The sequence below is a fragment of the Chanodichthys erythropterus genome, chromosome 16 (assembly GCF_024489055.1).
Source record: "Chanodichthys erythropterus isolate Z2021 chromosome 16, ASM2448905v1, whole genome shotgun sequence".
Taxonomy (NCBI): Eukaryota; Metazoa; Chordata; class Actinopteri; order Cypriniformes; family Xenocyprididae; genus Chanodichthys; species Chanodichthys erythropterus.
Window position 1 is genome coordinate 14,612,088 of NC_090236.1, and position 15,413 is coordinate 14,627,500.

The 15,413-nt window shown below is 36.7% G+C and overlaps 1 protein-coding gene across 17 annotated transcripts in view; it reads left to right on the plus strand.

Annotated features, from left to right (window-relative positions):
• The window catches only part of epb41l3b (erythrocyte membrane protein band 4.1-like 3b), a 42,815-nt gene that overhangs the window by 6,436 nt on the left and 20,966 nt on the right, over nucleotides 1–15,413 (plus strand). For 3 of the 17 annotated variants that reach the window (XM_067362126.1, XM_067362122.1, XM_067362124.1), the window contains exons 1-9: nucleotides 2,945–3,158; nucleotides 8,161–8,282; nucleotides 10,091–10,279; nucleotides 11,612–11,719; nucleotides 11,799–11,841; nucleotides 11,928–12,003; nucleotides 13,038–13,250; nucleotides 14,223–14,310; nucleotides 15,319–15,363. In XM_067362126.1, the coding sequence (XP_067218227.1) occupies nucleotides 8,172–8,282; nucleotides 10,091–10,279; nucleotides 11,612–11,719; nucleotides 11,799–11,841; nucleotides 11,928–12,003; nucleotides 13,038–13,250; nucleotides 14,223–14,310; nucleotides 15,319–15,363 (873 nt within the window). In that variant the 5' untranslated portion in view covers nucleotides 2,945–3,158; nucleotides 8,161–8,171. Of the gene's footprint in view, nucleotides 1–2,931; nucleotides 3,159–8,160; nucleotides 8,283–10,090; nucleotides 10,280–11,611; nucleotides 11,720–11,798; nucleotides 11,842–11,927; nucleotides 12,004–13,037; nucleotides 13,251–14,222; nucleotides 14,311–15,318; nucleotides 15,364–15,413 lie in introns of those variants that run through there. The other 14 variants (XM_067362130.1, XM_067362129.1, XM_067362116.1 and 11 more) reach the window with 12 other exon arrangements.

Genomic DNA, 15,413 nt, shown 5'->3' on the forward strand with positions numbered 1-15,413 from the left:
TAATTGGTGAATTTGCATGAATGCTCTGAATGAATGTTTCATTTGTGTTGTAATATCAATTATTACATCGTTAGCCTCAGCATAATTGCCTAAGTCATTTTTTGGCCAAATTGTGATATCTGCCTTTGAAATATGATCTGGGCAATTATGCTATGAGGCTAACGACATGTTTGGTTATCAAGAATAACGTGCACTGAGGAATCACTCACAGGAATGTGAATTAATGAAGTAAACACTTCCAGAGAAATGAACGAGAGAAACAGAGTCTGCAGTGACAGTCGTGTGGCTCCGGGCGAGGGAGGAACTGCTTTCCAGCCAGTGGAAACTTGTCTTTTCTCCGTTAGTGTCACGCTGCCGTCCGCATGTTGTGTTACAGAGACTGATTTCCCTACAGTGTGTGTGTGTGTGTGTGTGTCATTCAACTAAAACAAGCTTTCAGTCTCTCTCACTGACAGTAAATCACTGGAGGTCAGCAGCAGATGTTCTGGTGGAAGTCCTCTCTCTCTCTCTCTCTCTCTCTGTTTCTCTTTTATGAGTCATTATTCAGTAGTTTCTGAGCTGTTGTCAGATTTACTGGAGGATATTTTCTGCTACTGAAAGATTTTTGGCCGTTTATAAATAGCGTTCTTCTATTTTCTAACTCTTCTGCAGTTAAACTTCTGTACTTCTTTTTTTCATTCAGCAGTATTGTGTGGATATTCATAGAAGAGCAGCACAGATTAGTTTGGATTATAATCTACACTAGAAGAAAAGGTTCAGTATAGAAATCAAACGTTCTTCACTCTATTTTAAAGAATGTTTTATGCCAAAAAGGTTCTATATAAGGAGAAAACTCTGAAATGATTGCATTGCTTACTTTATTTTTTCTAGTGATGTTTACGAGTGGTTTCATTCTTAAAAGTAAACGGATTTTAAACATCAATTTAAACAGAAAGATAATCTAGGTTGTGGCGATCTTTGTGTTTATGAAACATTTTTCACAACCCATTTTTACTTCCGGTTTTCCAAGAAACACAATGTGAGCGTCGTGATTGGACAGTGAGAGTGTCGCTATAGGAGGTGCTCCAGGTTGAACATAGACGGATGAATCATTCACAGTAAGAGCAGGAGCATGTCGCTCTGATTTCATGCAGATATTAACAGTTTTTTAAACGGTGAGCGATCTGAAGCAGCTCTGCATCTTCTGCTTTCAGACACTAATTTAAAAGCCTCCTGGTGTTTGAGACATTCAGGAACTACAGTAATAACTCAGTAAAATCCTAGAACCGCCCCTGAACTACAGTAATAACTCGCTGCAGGAGAAACACGCATGATGCTCACGCCGTTCCTATTTCGCCGTTTATATTTCTTAGTTCTGAAAAAAAGTCATAAAAACATAAAAAAGTATAAAGAGATATAAAATTTAACTTAATAAATCAATTTAATTAAAATAAAACAATTTTATTTAATTAAATAAATAACAATATTAGATTAAAATAAATTGATTAAATAAATACAATTTGATTTAAATAAATAAATAATTAAATGATTAAAAAAATTAATTTAAATAAATTTTGATTTAAATAAATGAATAAAATATAAACTTGTAATTACAAGTTTTTCTCGTAATTGCGAATTTAGATGTAAATTTATCAGTGTATAAAAAGTAAAAATAAGATTAATTATATATTATTTTATTTATTTACTTAAAAGTGAATTGTATAATTTAACTAAATAAAAACTAACTATGAGCAATATGTTTTTACAGCATTTATTAACCTTTCTTAATGTTTGTTTATAAAAATGCAATTGTTTGTTCATGTTAGTTCGTTGCAGTATGTTAACAAATACAAACACAAATATCAAACAAGCTTCCATCATCATTTATTTCTCTTAAAATGTTTTCTTAAGTATTGTTCATACTGTCCTTGTGAGAAAACTAGTCGCAAATGCGTTGGCGTCTTCAAGTTTAGCATTTTAATACTTGCCAAAATCTTTAGTAGATTTAGTTTAATGCCTTGTAAAGCATGTTGAAGCAGCTCCACCCAGAGTTCCTCCATCTGTTGAAGAAGCGGACCACAGGCGCTCTGTCATTACGGCACACGCGTCCGTCTCTACAGGGGCCGAACACCAGCTGGGGTTTGTGTGTACGCTTACAGAAGAAGCTTAAAGCCTGCAGACCTCGCATCGACCACCACTTTAAAACAGCCACTTTATGTGTGTGTGTGTGTGTGTGTGTGTGTGTGTGTGTGTGAGAGAGAGAGAGAGAGTCTGCATGTGCGTTAAAAGTTATAGATCTGAAATTAGTGTTGTTGCATGTATACAGAAACCACAGGGTGTGTAAAAACACACCGATATAGACATTGGTGTGTGCTGGGTTCCCGCGACCCTCAGGGGCCACGAGGGGGTCCGTAGAAAAGTTTAGAAAAAGTGCAAATAATATAGGATTAAATAATTTAAATGTAGGACTAAAATATTTAAATTTTATTTATATTATGCCATTTATTTTAAACTGTTAATTTATCATTTATTTATTTATTTAAATAAAATTGTTTAATTATTTTTATTTTAATCAAGTTTATTTGGTTTAGTTTAATAATCTAAATACAAAATAAAATAGATTTGATTAAAAAAATATTAAATAATAAATTAACATATTACATTAAAATAAACTATTTAAAATAAATACAATTTAAACAGTAAATAAGTAAATTTAAAAAATAAATAAATATTTAAAATATATATATATAAAATTAAATGAATAAAATTTGAATAAAAGCATTGTAAAAAAAAAAATGCATATTGATTTAAATGAATAAAACACATCTAACTTCCATCTATCAGTAGGCTACAGTACAAGAGCCAGTAGAAAAAAAAATAGTTTAATATAAAATTGTTATTACTGTTACTGTACACTGATAGTTTACACTTCCACAACATTCCTCCTGCGTCATAGCTGTTCATCTGATCTCGCGCTCTCAGCAGTTGCGTACGTACAGTGACGTGAATTTGAATTCCCCGTTCACTGCGCGTCCCGCCCCGCGCTCCTCCCGGTTCCAGTCCTGCTATTCCCGCTGATGAGAGCGGAGACTCCAGCCTGCCTTGACCGCTGTCAGACGCTCCGCTGGCGGCTAGAGAGGAGCGCAAATCCCGAGGAGAGGAACGCCGCGGCACCTACGGTAACGTTCCTGCGCTTGTGTTGTTTACAAACGCGTTTGATTGACATGTTTTCCTACAGATGCAGGAGTAAGAACGTTCTGGATGAAATAAATCTGTGTTTGTGCTTCATTGGCGTTTATGTTTAGAAGAATACAGCAGCGAAACATCTGCGTGTTAAATATAAAATACATTCGTTAACGTTATATTAACATAGCGATCGTTTTATATTATGGATGTTGTATGAGGACACTTACTCATATCCTGATTTCTGCGTTGTCAAAACACTAGTGATTTACCCCAAAACTGCTGCAAACCTGAGCTTTTATGTATATATTTGATTATTGTTATTATTTTTTGACGCGTCAGTCATTTCTGCGCGCATTTTTCACGCGTTTTTGCGTTTACATACTCGGAACGCGTATGATCCGTTTTGATGTAGAACAAGGCGGGTCGGATTGAAATGAAGCAAACTTGCACTGAATTCGGATTGACACTGCCATACCACTTTTAGTTATGCTTATATGCAAAAGTAGTATATATAACAATATTTGACCCGCCCCTTCTGAAATCTCATTGGTCAATGGATGCATCAGTCTTGAGACATTTTAATACTAAAATCCCTAAAATGATAACTATATTAGGTCCACACCAACTAACAATAGCGTTTTGTTCATTTAAAGTGCGTTATACATCGCAAACTCAAAACATCGAACAAATTTATCACACTGTTCCGCTGATTCTCAGATGGCTTTGTTGATTTGATGTTACAATGTTTAGAAGAACCGTGTTTCTTACATTCCAAGAGTCACTTGTAGAATGTAGCTGATTGTAAATCAATATTCTGTATTGATCGAGAAACATTGTCCTCGACTGGAATGTGTGTGTGAATGTGGACAAGAAGTTTTCTGATTTCCAGTACATTTATTTCAGTAACGTTGGTTTCTGTCCCACTTAACGATGATAATTCATAAATTGACCTTTTAATTACCAGCACTGACCTTTAACTACTAGGCCATGGTAACCTCATATAGGATAGTTTCTGTAGGTTAGAATGATTATGCGTTTATTTTAAGTGATATAAAGTGATTAATTGTCTTTGACTGAGTGCATATAGTTGGTTTTTTCTTATGAAGCTGTATGTGAAATTGAATAATAAAGGGATTAAAACAAACTTAACCTTGATGAACTCTGCATTATCTGGTCACAAACGGCTCAGACTGCGTCTCCATTGCGTTTTTGATGGGGAGGATGTTTAAGCCTTTAAGAGGGTTTAACCCATCTGTGCTGGAGTTAATGGACCGATTGTCATGTCAGGATGGCTCGTATGTCTCCAGGTGCTTGTTTTACTCAGACTTGTTCAGAGCGACAGGATTGGGTATAAAGCCGAAGGTGTTTCTGATGCACATGCAGCATGAGATTCTGTCATTGGATAGATGGACGTAGTTTATTGATCCCTGAAGGGAAATTCCTGATTATATTCCAGAGAGTGAACACTGATGGGGTTTATTACAAGAGCAATAGTGCACTGTAAAATGCAACAAAGATTGTTGGAGTACGTTTTACAAGAAAATGATTTTTCAACTATTTGTGAAATTTACAAGCAATTTCTGAGTCAAAATTGTTTGAACACAATGTTGTTTTTTTTAAATGCAGTAATTGTTAAATAATTGATGTCAATTGCAATGTCTGACGTAATGAGCAGTTATGAATGTAGTTCCCTTTTAAATAGGAAGAGAGAAAGCGGTTATCAGTTTTATTAGAATGGTCTTATATTGTTTAGACTAGAGATGCACCGATGCTAATTTCTTTGCTGATATTCCGATAGCCAATTATTCAAAACGGTATCTACAAATAGTTTGATATTTATAGCTTAAAATTTAGAACAGGGCCAAAACTATTATATCCAACTGTTATTTATTTTCAGATAAAATAATTACACTCATAAAAACTGAAATTTTTGTGAAAAGGTTGTTTTTATAAACACTTGTCTTCATGGCAAATTTATTCAAACATGCATATATATCTAACCATAGGCTCCTCTCTAGTGTTTATTATAGCTAATTAACGAACTGTGAACATTGGATAACTTTCCTGAGGATAATGAAAGGTTCAGTGACATTGTTCACACTGTTTTATTGATGTTTCCTGCATCACAAACACTGATGAATGTTTTCTGGTTAAATTCAACACACACAGTACGAGTTGCAGTCTGACATGTTTTTCCGCCCCCTTTTGATTGACGGGATATAATTGGCTCTGATCATTGGCTGTTTGACTGATGACTGAAAATAATTGCTTTATCAGCTGATACATCTCTCATTTAGATGTGAGAGCAATGAAGAAACGAGTGTGTGAAAATACACAACAGAATGTGAACCAAATAAGTCAAGATGAATAAGAACTTTCTAATTATGTTAGTGTTGCTGTTTATTTTCGACCCTTTAATTCAGTCAGCTCCTTTAGTTAGTGAAATCCATTCATTTTTAAGTCAGCATTCATCTGTATGGGGCTCATTAATGTTTTTCTTCAGCTGTGCAGCTATTTTTAGCCACAAATGCTCAAGAACTGGAGTTCCAGAGTGATGTTCATTATAATTGCTGTCATAATCGCAGCAGAGCTACTGTACATCCTCGTTATTATTCATGAAGATGTGTTTTATCTGCCTCTCAGAGAATAGGATAGAGGAATTAGCATCTCTTCGCTGATGTCGAGCAGATCTGGAGGGCCGTTCGCTCGCTTCAGTTTGACCTACATTTCTGCACCAGGCCATTAAAGTTCACAGAATCAGTCTGACAGAATGCAGTCGCACAATTCCTGCAGTTTTCCACTGCGGCTTTCCAGAAACACCAACAGAATCCGCTGATGGTTTACATCACTGTCACGCCTCTGAAGATACCAGGGCTGTCGGAGACTACAAACAAACACACATCAGTCCGTTATGAAGCAGAAGATATTGTGCTAAACATTTGCTAGGCAGGGCTCTACACTTACATTTCTTTTTAGGAGCACTTGTGATAACAATGTTATGAGATTAATGTTTTAAATATAACGTTTTAAATATAGAAAGAATAAATGATTAAAGGTGCCCTAGAATCAAAAATTGAATTTACCTCGGCATAGTTGAATAACAAGAGTTCAGTACATGGAAATGACATGCAGTGAGTCTCAAACTCCATTGTTTCCTCCTCCTTATGTAAATCTCATTTGTTTAAAAGACCTCCGAAGAACAAGCGAATCTCAACATAACACTGACTGTTACGTAACAGTCGGGATCATTAATATGTACGCCCCCAATATTTGCATATGCCAGCTCATGTTCAAGCATTACACAAGGGCAGCCAGTATTAACGTCTGGATCTGTGCACAGCTGAATCATCAGACTAGGTAAACAAGCAAGAACAATAGTGAAAAATGGCAGATGGAGCAATAATAACTGACATGATCCATGATATCTTGATATTTTTACTGATATTTGTAAATTGTCTTTCTAAACGTATTCACAGAGACGAGAGTCGTCGCTATTTTCATTTTTAAACACTTGCAGTCTGTATAATTCATAAACACAACTTCATTCTTTATAAATCTCTGTGTAATGTTAGCTTTAGCCACGGAGCGCTATCAAACTCACTCAGAATCAAATGTAAGCATCCAAATAAATACTATACTCACATGATCCGACGCATGCATGCAGCATGCATGACGAACATCTTGTAAAGATCCATTTGAGGGTCATATTAGCTGTGTGAACTTTGTAAATGCGCTGTATTATAGTCGAGAGCTTGGGGGGCAGGGAGCGCGAGATTTAAAGGGGCCACAGCCTGAATCGGTGTATAGTTAATGATGCCCCAAAATAGGCAGTTAAAAAAATGTATTAAAAAAGAAATCTATGGAGTATTTTGAGCTGAAACTTAACGGACACATTCAGGAGACACCTTAGACTTATATTACATCTTGTAAAAACTGGTTCTAGGGCACCTTTAAAATAACTGAAATGATTCTCTGAAAATTAAACTAAAACCGCCAGTAGGTGGCAGCATGTCACAGAATCATTTGTTTTAAACGGCTGAATCGTTCAGTGACTGTCTTCATGAATGGATCAGTTTTGTTTGTTATAATGTGAGGATCGTGCAGAATTCGGCACTGAACAAAAACTCCTGCGTTTTGAGCGACGAGTGGATTCGGACACTGCGTTCAAGAAATCAACAGTTATGTCTGTGATTGGCTACATTGCTCAATTCGGCAAAAACATAATGTAAATAGAAACCTTTGATGCTCTCCAGAACGCAATTAACAGTAGGAGTGAAATATTATTGTAGTTTTGAAATCTGGGTACCGTCTTACTTTTTAAAATCACGTACGGGGGAAGTTCGGTCCCGTCAGCGAGGCATGCAAACGTGGCTCTTAGACAGTAAGCTTTACTTTGACTGTTAGCATCTTTTTGAGCTGGTGATCTTCTAACATTACACTCCGACACATCGTATTTCTTGACTCGTTTTATGCATATTTGGCGCCACCTATTGTTGAGGGTGTATTATTGACATGTAAAAGTCTAGACCCTGAATATAAGATGGGCCCTTTTTTTGGATGTATTCCTAAAAAAATAAAAACATTGTCTTTTATTAACATTTCAGCACATTGTTGTTTCCAAACAGTTTTATTTTTTATTTTTTAATCATTCAGTCAAACAGGTCATTTTGCTTGAGTTTTGCTATTTGTTGTTGAATCTTCAGCGACTGGTTGGATTGTCACAGATAAACAAGTTGAAACGGCTATTGGAAGGGATGTCTGTCTACCGTAACACACTTTCAAGGGACCACGGCCGCAGTCTAAATGTGTTTCAGGACATTAAAAGCTTGTGTACTACAGCAGATCCGCTGCTTTTAAAAATACAGTGCCGAGTAAACATCAGGCTAAATATAAACGTGTATGTGGTCAGAGACCCACACTGTTCATTCCACTGAAGAATTCAGTCCAGTCAGATTGTGAAATGCCCAGCCTGAATATATCCCTGTGACATTTCAGTGTAACCGGCCATGACGACGGACGCAGGCTCAGAATCGGACGTCCAGAAGACAGAAGCCCAACCGTCCCCCCCGCAGCACTTCCCAGCATCAGGACACGGCAGTCCGGACACACGGCACCAGGTGAGTCGGGTCAGCGTGAGCTTTCCTCACGTACTCCAGGTAAACATGACTCTCAGTCCAGTCTCTGGTGTGTTACAGGGTCCTTAAAATTTCTCAACACTTATGCTGTGCTAAAAAAAACCCATTACCTGATTTGGTGTTCCAGGTCAGAAATTTAACCCGCCTTTCAAAAATCCCTCATAATCCTATGTTATCGCCAAATATTGAATTCAATCTTTTTATCAACTTGTTTACTTTCAATAAGCACAGGTTTTGTGTTTCGTTTTTGGATCTGATTGATCATAGACGTCATTGATCTGAGCTCATCACCTCAGTGTTTGAGTAAAAAAACTAATTCAGGTTCATAAACTCAGATCAATGAGGCCTATGATCAATCGGTCTCAAAAAGAAACACAAAACCTGTGATTATTGAAAGTTGATGAGATTCGATACAATATTTGGCAATAGCAGCATAGCAAGAGATTTATATGCAATTTTTTGTAGATGTTCATTTTTGACCAGAGAACACCACAAGTGTAACAAGTTAGGGAAAAAAGCCATTTATTGGGTAGGTTTTAGCCAAACATGTTAACAATAACTAGAATTTTCGAGAGAAAAAGCAAACCAGAACAAGCGGATCACAACATGAGGATTCAATTCAGTTTGAAAAAAGCCTTAAATATTAGGGATGCACCGATCACGATTTTTTCATTATTCTCCATAAAACACACCTGCACGAATCAAAAACAGCGGACGGACTGAATGACGATGCAGATTCACTCTGTGACAGTAGGTGGCGCTTATGGAACGGCAGCGATATAGAATGTTTACTTGGTTACTGCTGTGAACAAAGCAGCGCTGCACTTATAAAGGTAAGAGGAATAGTAAATCAAATACATTATTTTTTCAGCCCTTCTCTTTGCGTCCGTCTCTGGCCTGTCTTAATGTTCTTTTTATAGACTGCAATATTTCCACACAAAAGCCAGTTTGGGAATGCAGTTTGTGTGTAAGTGCAGAACAGAGATAATATGAAAAACCGCCTGGTTGCCGATCGTGTGTTTTGACTGATGGCCGGTCAACTGGTGCATCTCTATTAAATATGTTGAAATTGTATGAGAAAAGTCTTAATTATAATTTGAAAAAGTTCTTAAATTTGAGGACGGTAAAACAGGAATTGCCCCGGCTTTAGTGTTTCTGTCAGGTCAGTAGTTAGGTCCGCTTTATAGGTTAGTCACCAAATGATCGAACCCACCTGACATGTAAAGTGTGTGTTATGTTTAGTTCAATCTTTATTGTTTACTTGATGCTAAGAGCTTCAAACTAAACTTTCACACTTGCTATGAACCGGTCAAATGACTAGTTCTTCCTCAAAAGTGCTCATTTTATAAAGGCATGAGTCTTATAAGCTGAATTTAGCATAAACCTGTGCATCTCTGACTGTCACTGCTGCGTCTCTGTTCATGTTGATGATTTACGGCGTATATAAGAAGCTTTATGTCACGTATATGAGGCGTCATCAACATTCTCTGTGGATTTGCAGATATAATCCCAGAGAGAGTTTCAGGATCTGACTAGAAAGTAGGTAACAGAGATTATGTAACGTGATTTAATGATGAAAATCTATTCATGGAAAAGTGCTGAAATGAACCTGCATGATGAAGATAGCAGCGTCCGCCTCTGAAACGAAGCCGTGACACGAGACCGGCGTCGAGAGGGTCGTCGTTATGAAATTATTCTGTTCAGGAACATGTCTGAATTAAGAAAAACTGTAGTAGTATATAAAATAAGAGTGATTCAGAGATTAATGAGCTCATTGGCTGTTTCTGCAGTATTGCACAGAGGGCCAATCAGAAGGCAGTTCATCAGAACTCCAGCAGCAGTGCGAGGATCACTACATTTCCCAGAAGTCTCTGAGCAGCAGAGTGTCCTGGTCAGCGTTGGGCAGGAGCCACAGACTGAAGGTCATGGAGTGTAAGGTCACGCTGCTGGACGGCACGGACTACACCTGCACGGTGGAGGTGGGTGCTGATGGGATACCCGTACTGTGAGTCAATGACCCGTGAGGTCAGGACTAATTAAACTGCTGTCACATGACTGTGTTGAGCAAGTGGAGTCCAGAAATCTAAAAAAATGAGGCTGAAGAAATGGAATGAAACCATTTTGTTTGTAGTGGAGTTATTGCAGTTAACTGAAAATAAAACCATAAGCAACATTATTTTGTTGTTTGAATAAATAAATAAATCATTTATTTTAGCATTCATATTATCATTTTATATATATATGAAAAGTATAAAAAAAAAACAGTTTAACTTTATGTACTAAAATAACTAAAACTGAAATAAAAATTGTTAAAAGACTTTAAAAAAAAAAGCTTTAAATTTAAAATGAAAACTAAATAAATTTCATATTCAAAATATTGATGATAAACTATAATAGTTTCCGAATGATGCTAAAATAACTCTGGTTTGTAGGGATCCACAGTTTGCCTCCCAAAATCATGTGATTCATCAACTGATCAACATGATATATTATGATATAATATCAGTAAAATGATTTTAATTATGGTTGTTATTAAATACAAATATTAAACAAATTAAGAAATAAAACAATAAATCTAGTACTATTGTACTGTAAAATTGAACAATATAATTTATCATTTTATTTATTATTATTCTTAATTTCTTCATTTTTAATGCCTTTGAAATTTGATAATCACGATTAATCATTCAGCCCTACAGGTCAAATTTAAGGTCATAAAGTCTTAACTATCATGAATGTCATGAGAAACTCTTAATTATAGCATCAGGAGATCTTAAATCTGGTTTGGATGTTTGTAGTAAGCTGGTGAGATCTGGATCAGCTGGTTCAGGTGTGTTTCTCTGGGGTTGGGCTGAACGCTGCAGGACGCTGACCCTCCGGGAGCAGGACTGGACACGCCTGGCTTAAACACACTGCAGTGTGAGGCGTATACAGGACGTGTGAAACGGGCGCGACACGGCGTGTTTTCTGAAATGGTCTCCGTCTGTTTTACTGGGCGTTCAGTCACAAACAGACGCACATGCATGAAAACATTGTGAAAAGATGATTTTTATAGTGTAATAATAAGTACTGATTAGTTCACAGAATATATATATATTTATATAAACACACACATATATATTATATTTACAAACTTTTATGTTAATGCATCTAATCTCAATTAATTGATTTGAAGGCACTTAAAAAATATATAAAGTGTTTTAATTTGACTTAATTATTTGTAATATTTTATCTTTGTTATCTTTTCATCAACTCGCTACAGTTCCCTCGTTAACCCTCATTAATGAATCTGTGTGTCTGTTTGTGGTCAGCAGAAACGAGCGAAAGGTCAGGCGCTGTTTGAGAAGGTTTGTGACCACCTGAATCTTCTGGAGAAGGACTATTTTGGCATTACGTACCGGGACGCTGAAGGCCAGAAGGTGTTTGTTTGCTCTTCTTCCTCTGCGTTCACGTCTCAGTCATTTCTTTCAGTGACGAACCTCCTGTTTCTCCCCACAGAACTGGCTGGACTCTTCCAAGGAGATTAAGAAGCAGATCAGTAGTACGTCTTTTCCTATCAGACACGTTCATTGTCTCCATCCAAACGTCCTCCAGCTCTTACAGGAAGTTGTTTTTGATGTTTTTCAGCTGATCCCTGCAACTTTGCCTTCAGCGTGAAGTTTTATCCTCCGGATCCGGCGCAGCTGTCTGAGGACATCACCAGGTGTTCATATAGAGTTTCCTCAAACTAAACCAGGAAAATACAGGAACGCTGAACTGAAATAAAATGTTTAAAAAAGCGTATTTCAGCTAGTTAACAGGCGTTTTCATTTAGATTAACTTGATGTACTGAAATAGCTAAAACTGAAATAAAAAATTCAAAATATTAATAATAAAAAATTAATAAATAGTAAAGAAAAATAACACTGCTCTGAACGCCACTAATCTTTAGTAAAATAAATATTAAAAATACAAACTTATTTTATTTTTGCCAAAGCAGCTTTTCTTATTTTCATTTAGTTTAACGTGATGTACCAAAGTATCTAAAACTGAAATAAAAATTAATAAAAACTACATAGACATATCTAAAAACACTTTACAACATCTCTTTTTTGACATTAATTAATGTAATAACTAACATATTTTATTTTTATTTTTTATTTAATAATTTGTCAATGTTAGTTAATAAAAATACATGTTAGTTCGCAGTGAATTAACAATTAATAATAACAAATACAATTTAATTTAAAGTTATTTTTGTATTAGTAAATGCTGAAATTAACATTGTTCATTGTATGGTCATGTTATTTAATGTTGTTAAATAATTGATACGTGTTACCAAATAAACAATAACTAATAAAAATGTCATACTGACACTCCACAAATCTGTAACAAAATAAAATATAAAACATTTTATAAAAACTTTCTCATTTTTATTTAGTACTAAAACTTTAACCAAAATGAAAATGGAAAATACAGAAATAAAAACTAAATCAAAATATGAAGAACTGTCTATTTTTGTTTTTCAGCCGACTTTGGATCGCCAAAACTAACAAATATTATCCTAATATTGTAGTAATTACATGCACAAACTATAATCACTGCCGTTAACTAAGATAACATGTGTTATAGTATAGCTGACTGACAGCAGAACACTTACTGAACACTGAAGCGTTTTCTGTGGACATGAATGTGTAATGAATATATCAGTGATAGTAACGCTGTAAACATCCCCTGACCTCAGCGTCTCTCTGTCAGGTATTACCTGTGTCTGCAGCTCAGAGATGACGTGTTGTCCGGCCGCTTGCCGTGTTCTTTCGCCACTCAGGCCGTGTTGGGCTCGTACACGCTTCAGTCTGAGCTGGGCGACAGCGACGCCGACACGCAGGGATACATCAGCGACGTGCGTCTGGCTCCAAACCAGACCAAAGAGCTGGAGGAGAAAGTGCTGGAGCTGCACCGCAGTTACAAGTGAGTTACACACGCTTTACTCCAGAGAAACTCCCCGACGGCTTTGGTAAGGGGACACACATTCACTATTAACTACAACTTTTGCCTCAATAAACTCTTTATTTACTGCTTATTAATTGTTAATGAGATGTAGAATATGATCATGCAGAATAAGGCATTAATATCTGCTTTATAAATACTAATAAACAGCTGATATGCAGCTAATAAGCAACTAGTTAAAAGTGAGAATTGTTCCTCATACTAAAGTGTTTCCATAAATGCAGCTTTGGGAGGAAAAATGTCAAATACTGACAGAAAATACATTATCTTAATTTCATTACCTTTAAAATCCATTCAGGTTAAACTTGATGGTGAAGAATGTGATATAGCGTTTATGTAAACATGTGGTGCAAATCAGTGACACTGCCAATATGCAAATGAGGACGTGAACCCAGGTTAGGAATGAGTGTGAAATGGCAGCATATGAATACCTTTTGTTTTATTTCCACGTTATTTAAATGAACAAACATGTTTTTAATAGTTTCAGTTAACTGAAGTTCTGAAGGTCAGTCATTGTTCGAGACACAAATGTTTAATTCACTGATCACAATGAGCTGCTGTGATTATTGTGCTCATTAATGATGAATAGATCAGTGTCAGTCAATGTCGGATCACACGAGACTCACTGAGCGTCTGTCTCCACCCACAATGCCCTGCTCTGTTTACTCATGTACAGACAGAAACACCAGCAAAACACTGGTGTGTGTGTGTCTGTGTGTGTGTGTGTCTATAAACATCTCAACACTTTAGAAGCTGAAGTCATCTGTCATGAATAATTAAGTAAATGTTGCATAATTAACAAAAATGAGTGTGAAGATCTGCTTCATATTCCTATGAAGTCCAACAGTAATCATGCAGCATCTGTCAGTGTGTGTTAACAGGTCATTTAGCAATAATCCGTGTGTGTGTGTGTATGTGTGTGTGTGTTTATAGAGGAATGACTCCTGCTGAAGCTGACATGCTGTTCTTGGAAAACGCTAAGAAACTCTCCATGTACGGAGTCGACCTGCACCGTGCCAAGGTAAGAAGTGTGTGTGTGTGTGTGTGTGTGTGTGTGTGTGTGTGTGTGTGTGTGTGTCTGTGTGTCTGTGTGTGTGTGTGTGTCTGTGTGTCTGTGTGTCTGTGTGTCTGTGTGTGTGTGTGTGTCTGTGTGTGTGTGTCTGTGTGTGTGTGGTGTGGTTCAAGTAAACAATACGTTATGGGGACAAAATGCCTCCACAAAGATGGCAATATCATCAATAATCCATGTCCTTGTGGGGATATTTTTGGTCTCCATGAGGAAAATGGTGTGTGTGTGTGTGTGTGTGTGTACTAACGCTCCTCTCATTAACCCGCTGCAGTTCTGCTCATCTCAAGCTCTTCTAAAAAATGAACTTCTAGTTCTCGCAACACTTTCCCGGTTGATTAATCACAGCACATTAAGACAGTTTTTTTGCATCACAATTTTTCCGAAATATCAAAATGTTTAAATATGCAAATGAGGCATCTAATTAAATATGTGCTAATTTGCATACATTTCCAGAACAGAAACTTGAGAATTGGATGAAGCCAGATTCAAAATTCCTGTTTGATTTAGATTTTTCCAGAATGGAACAGACATTTTCTAATAAATATATAATTTTCAGGAATAAAATGTTCTGTAAATCAGGCGAATATAGATATGAATAAAACTGTAAAGATCGGTGTGCATAAAGAGATTTCTGACTCAAACAGACGCAAAAAGATCAAGTGCAATAAAATAAACACTTAAGTGTATTTTGGATGTTTTCTTTCCTCTAGTCACATGATACTGAAGCAAAACAGACCTCAAAAATGCACGATAAACAATGTTTTTGCATGTAGCGTCTCGCCTTAATGAACGCCGGATCTGTTTAAACGGTTCTGCGCAGCTGCTCTCACGGTCATAGAGACTCGACCTCTCTCTTCTGCTGTTGATGCATGCTCATGCTGCTCTTCTGATTGGCTCGTGCAGCCCATCGCAGTCTCTCTCTCTCTCTCTCTCTCTCTCGCCCCTCCTCCACTGACTCAGCTGGTCGGACGGCTGTTTGAGTGCATTGCACCGGCGCAGGAGGAGGTAAGATGCTGCGCTGTGTGTGTGTGTGTGTGTGTGTGTAGATGCATGTG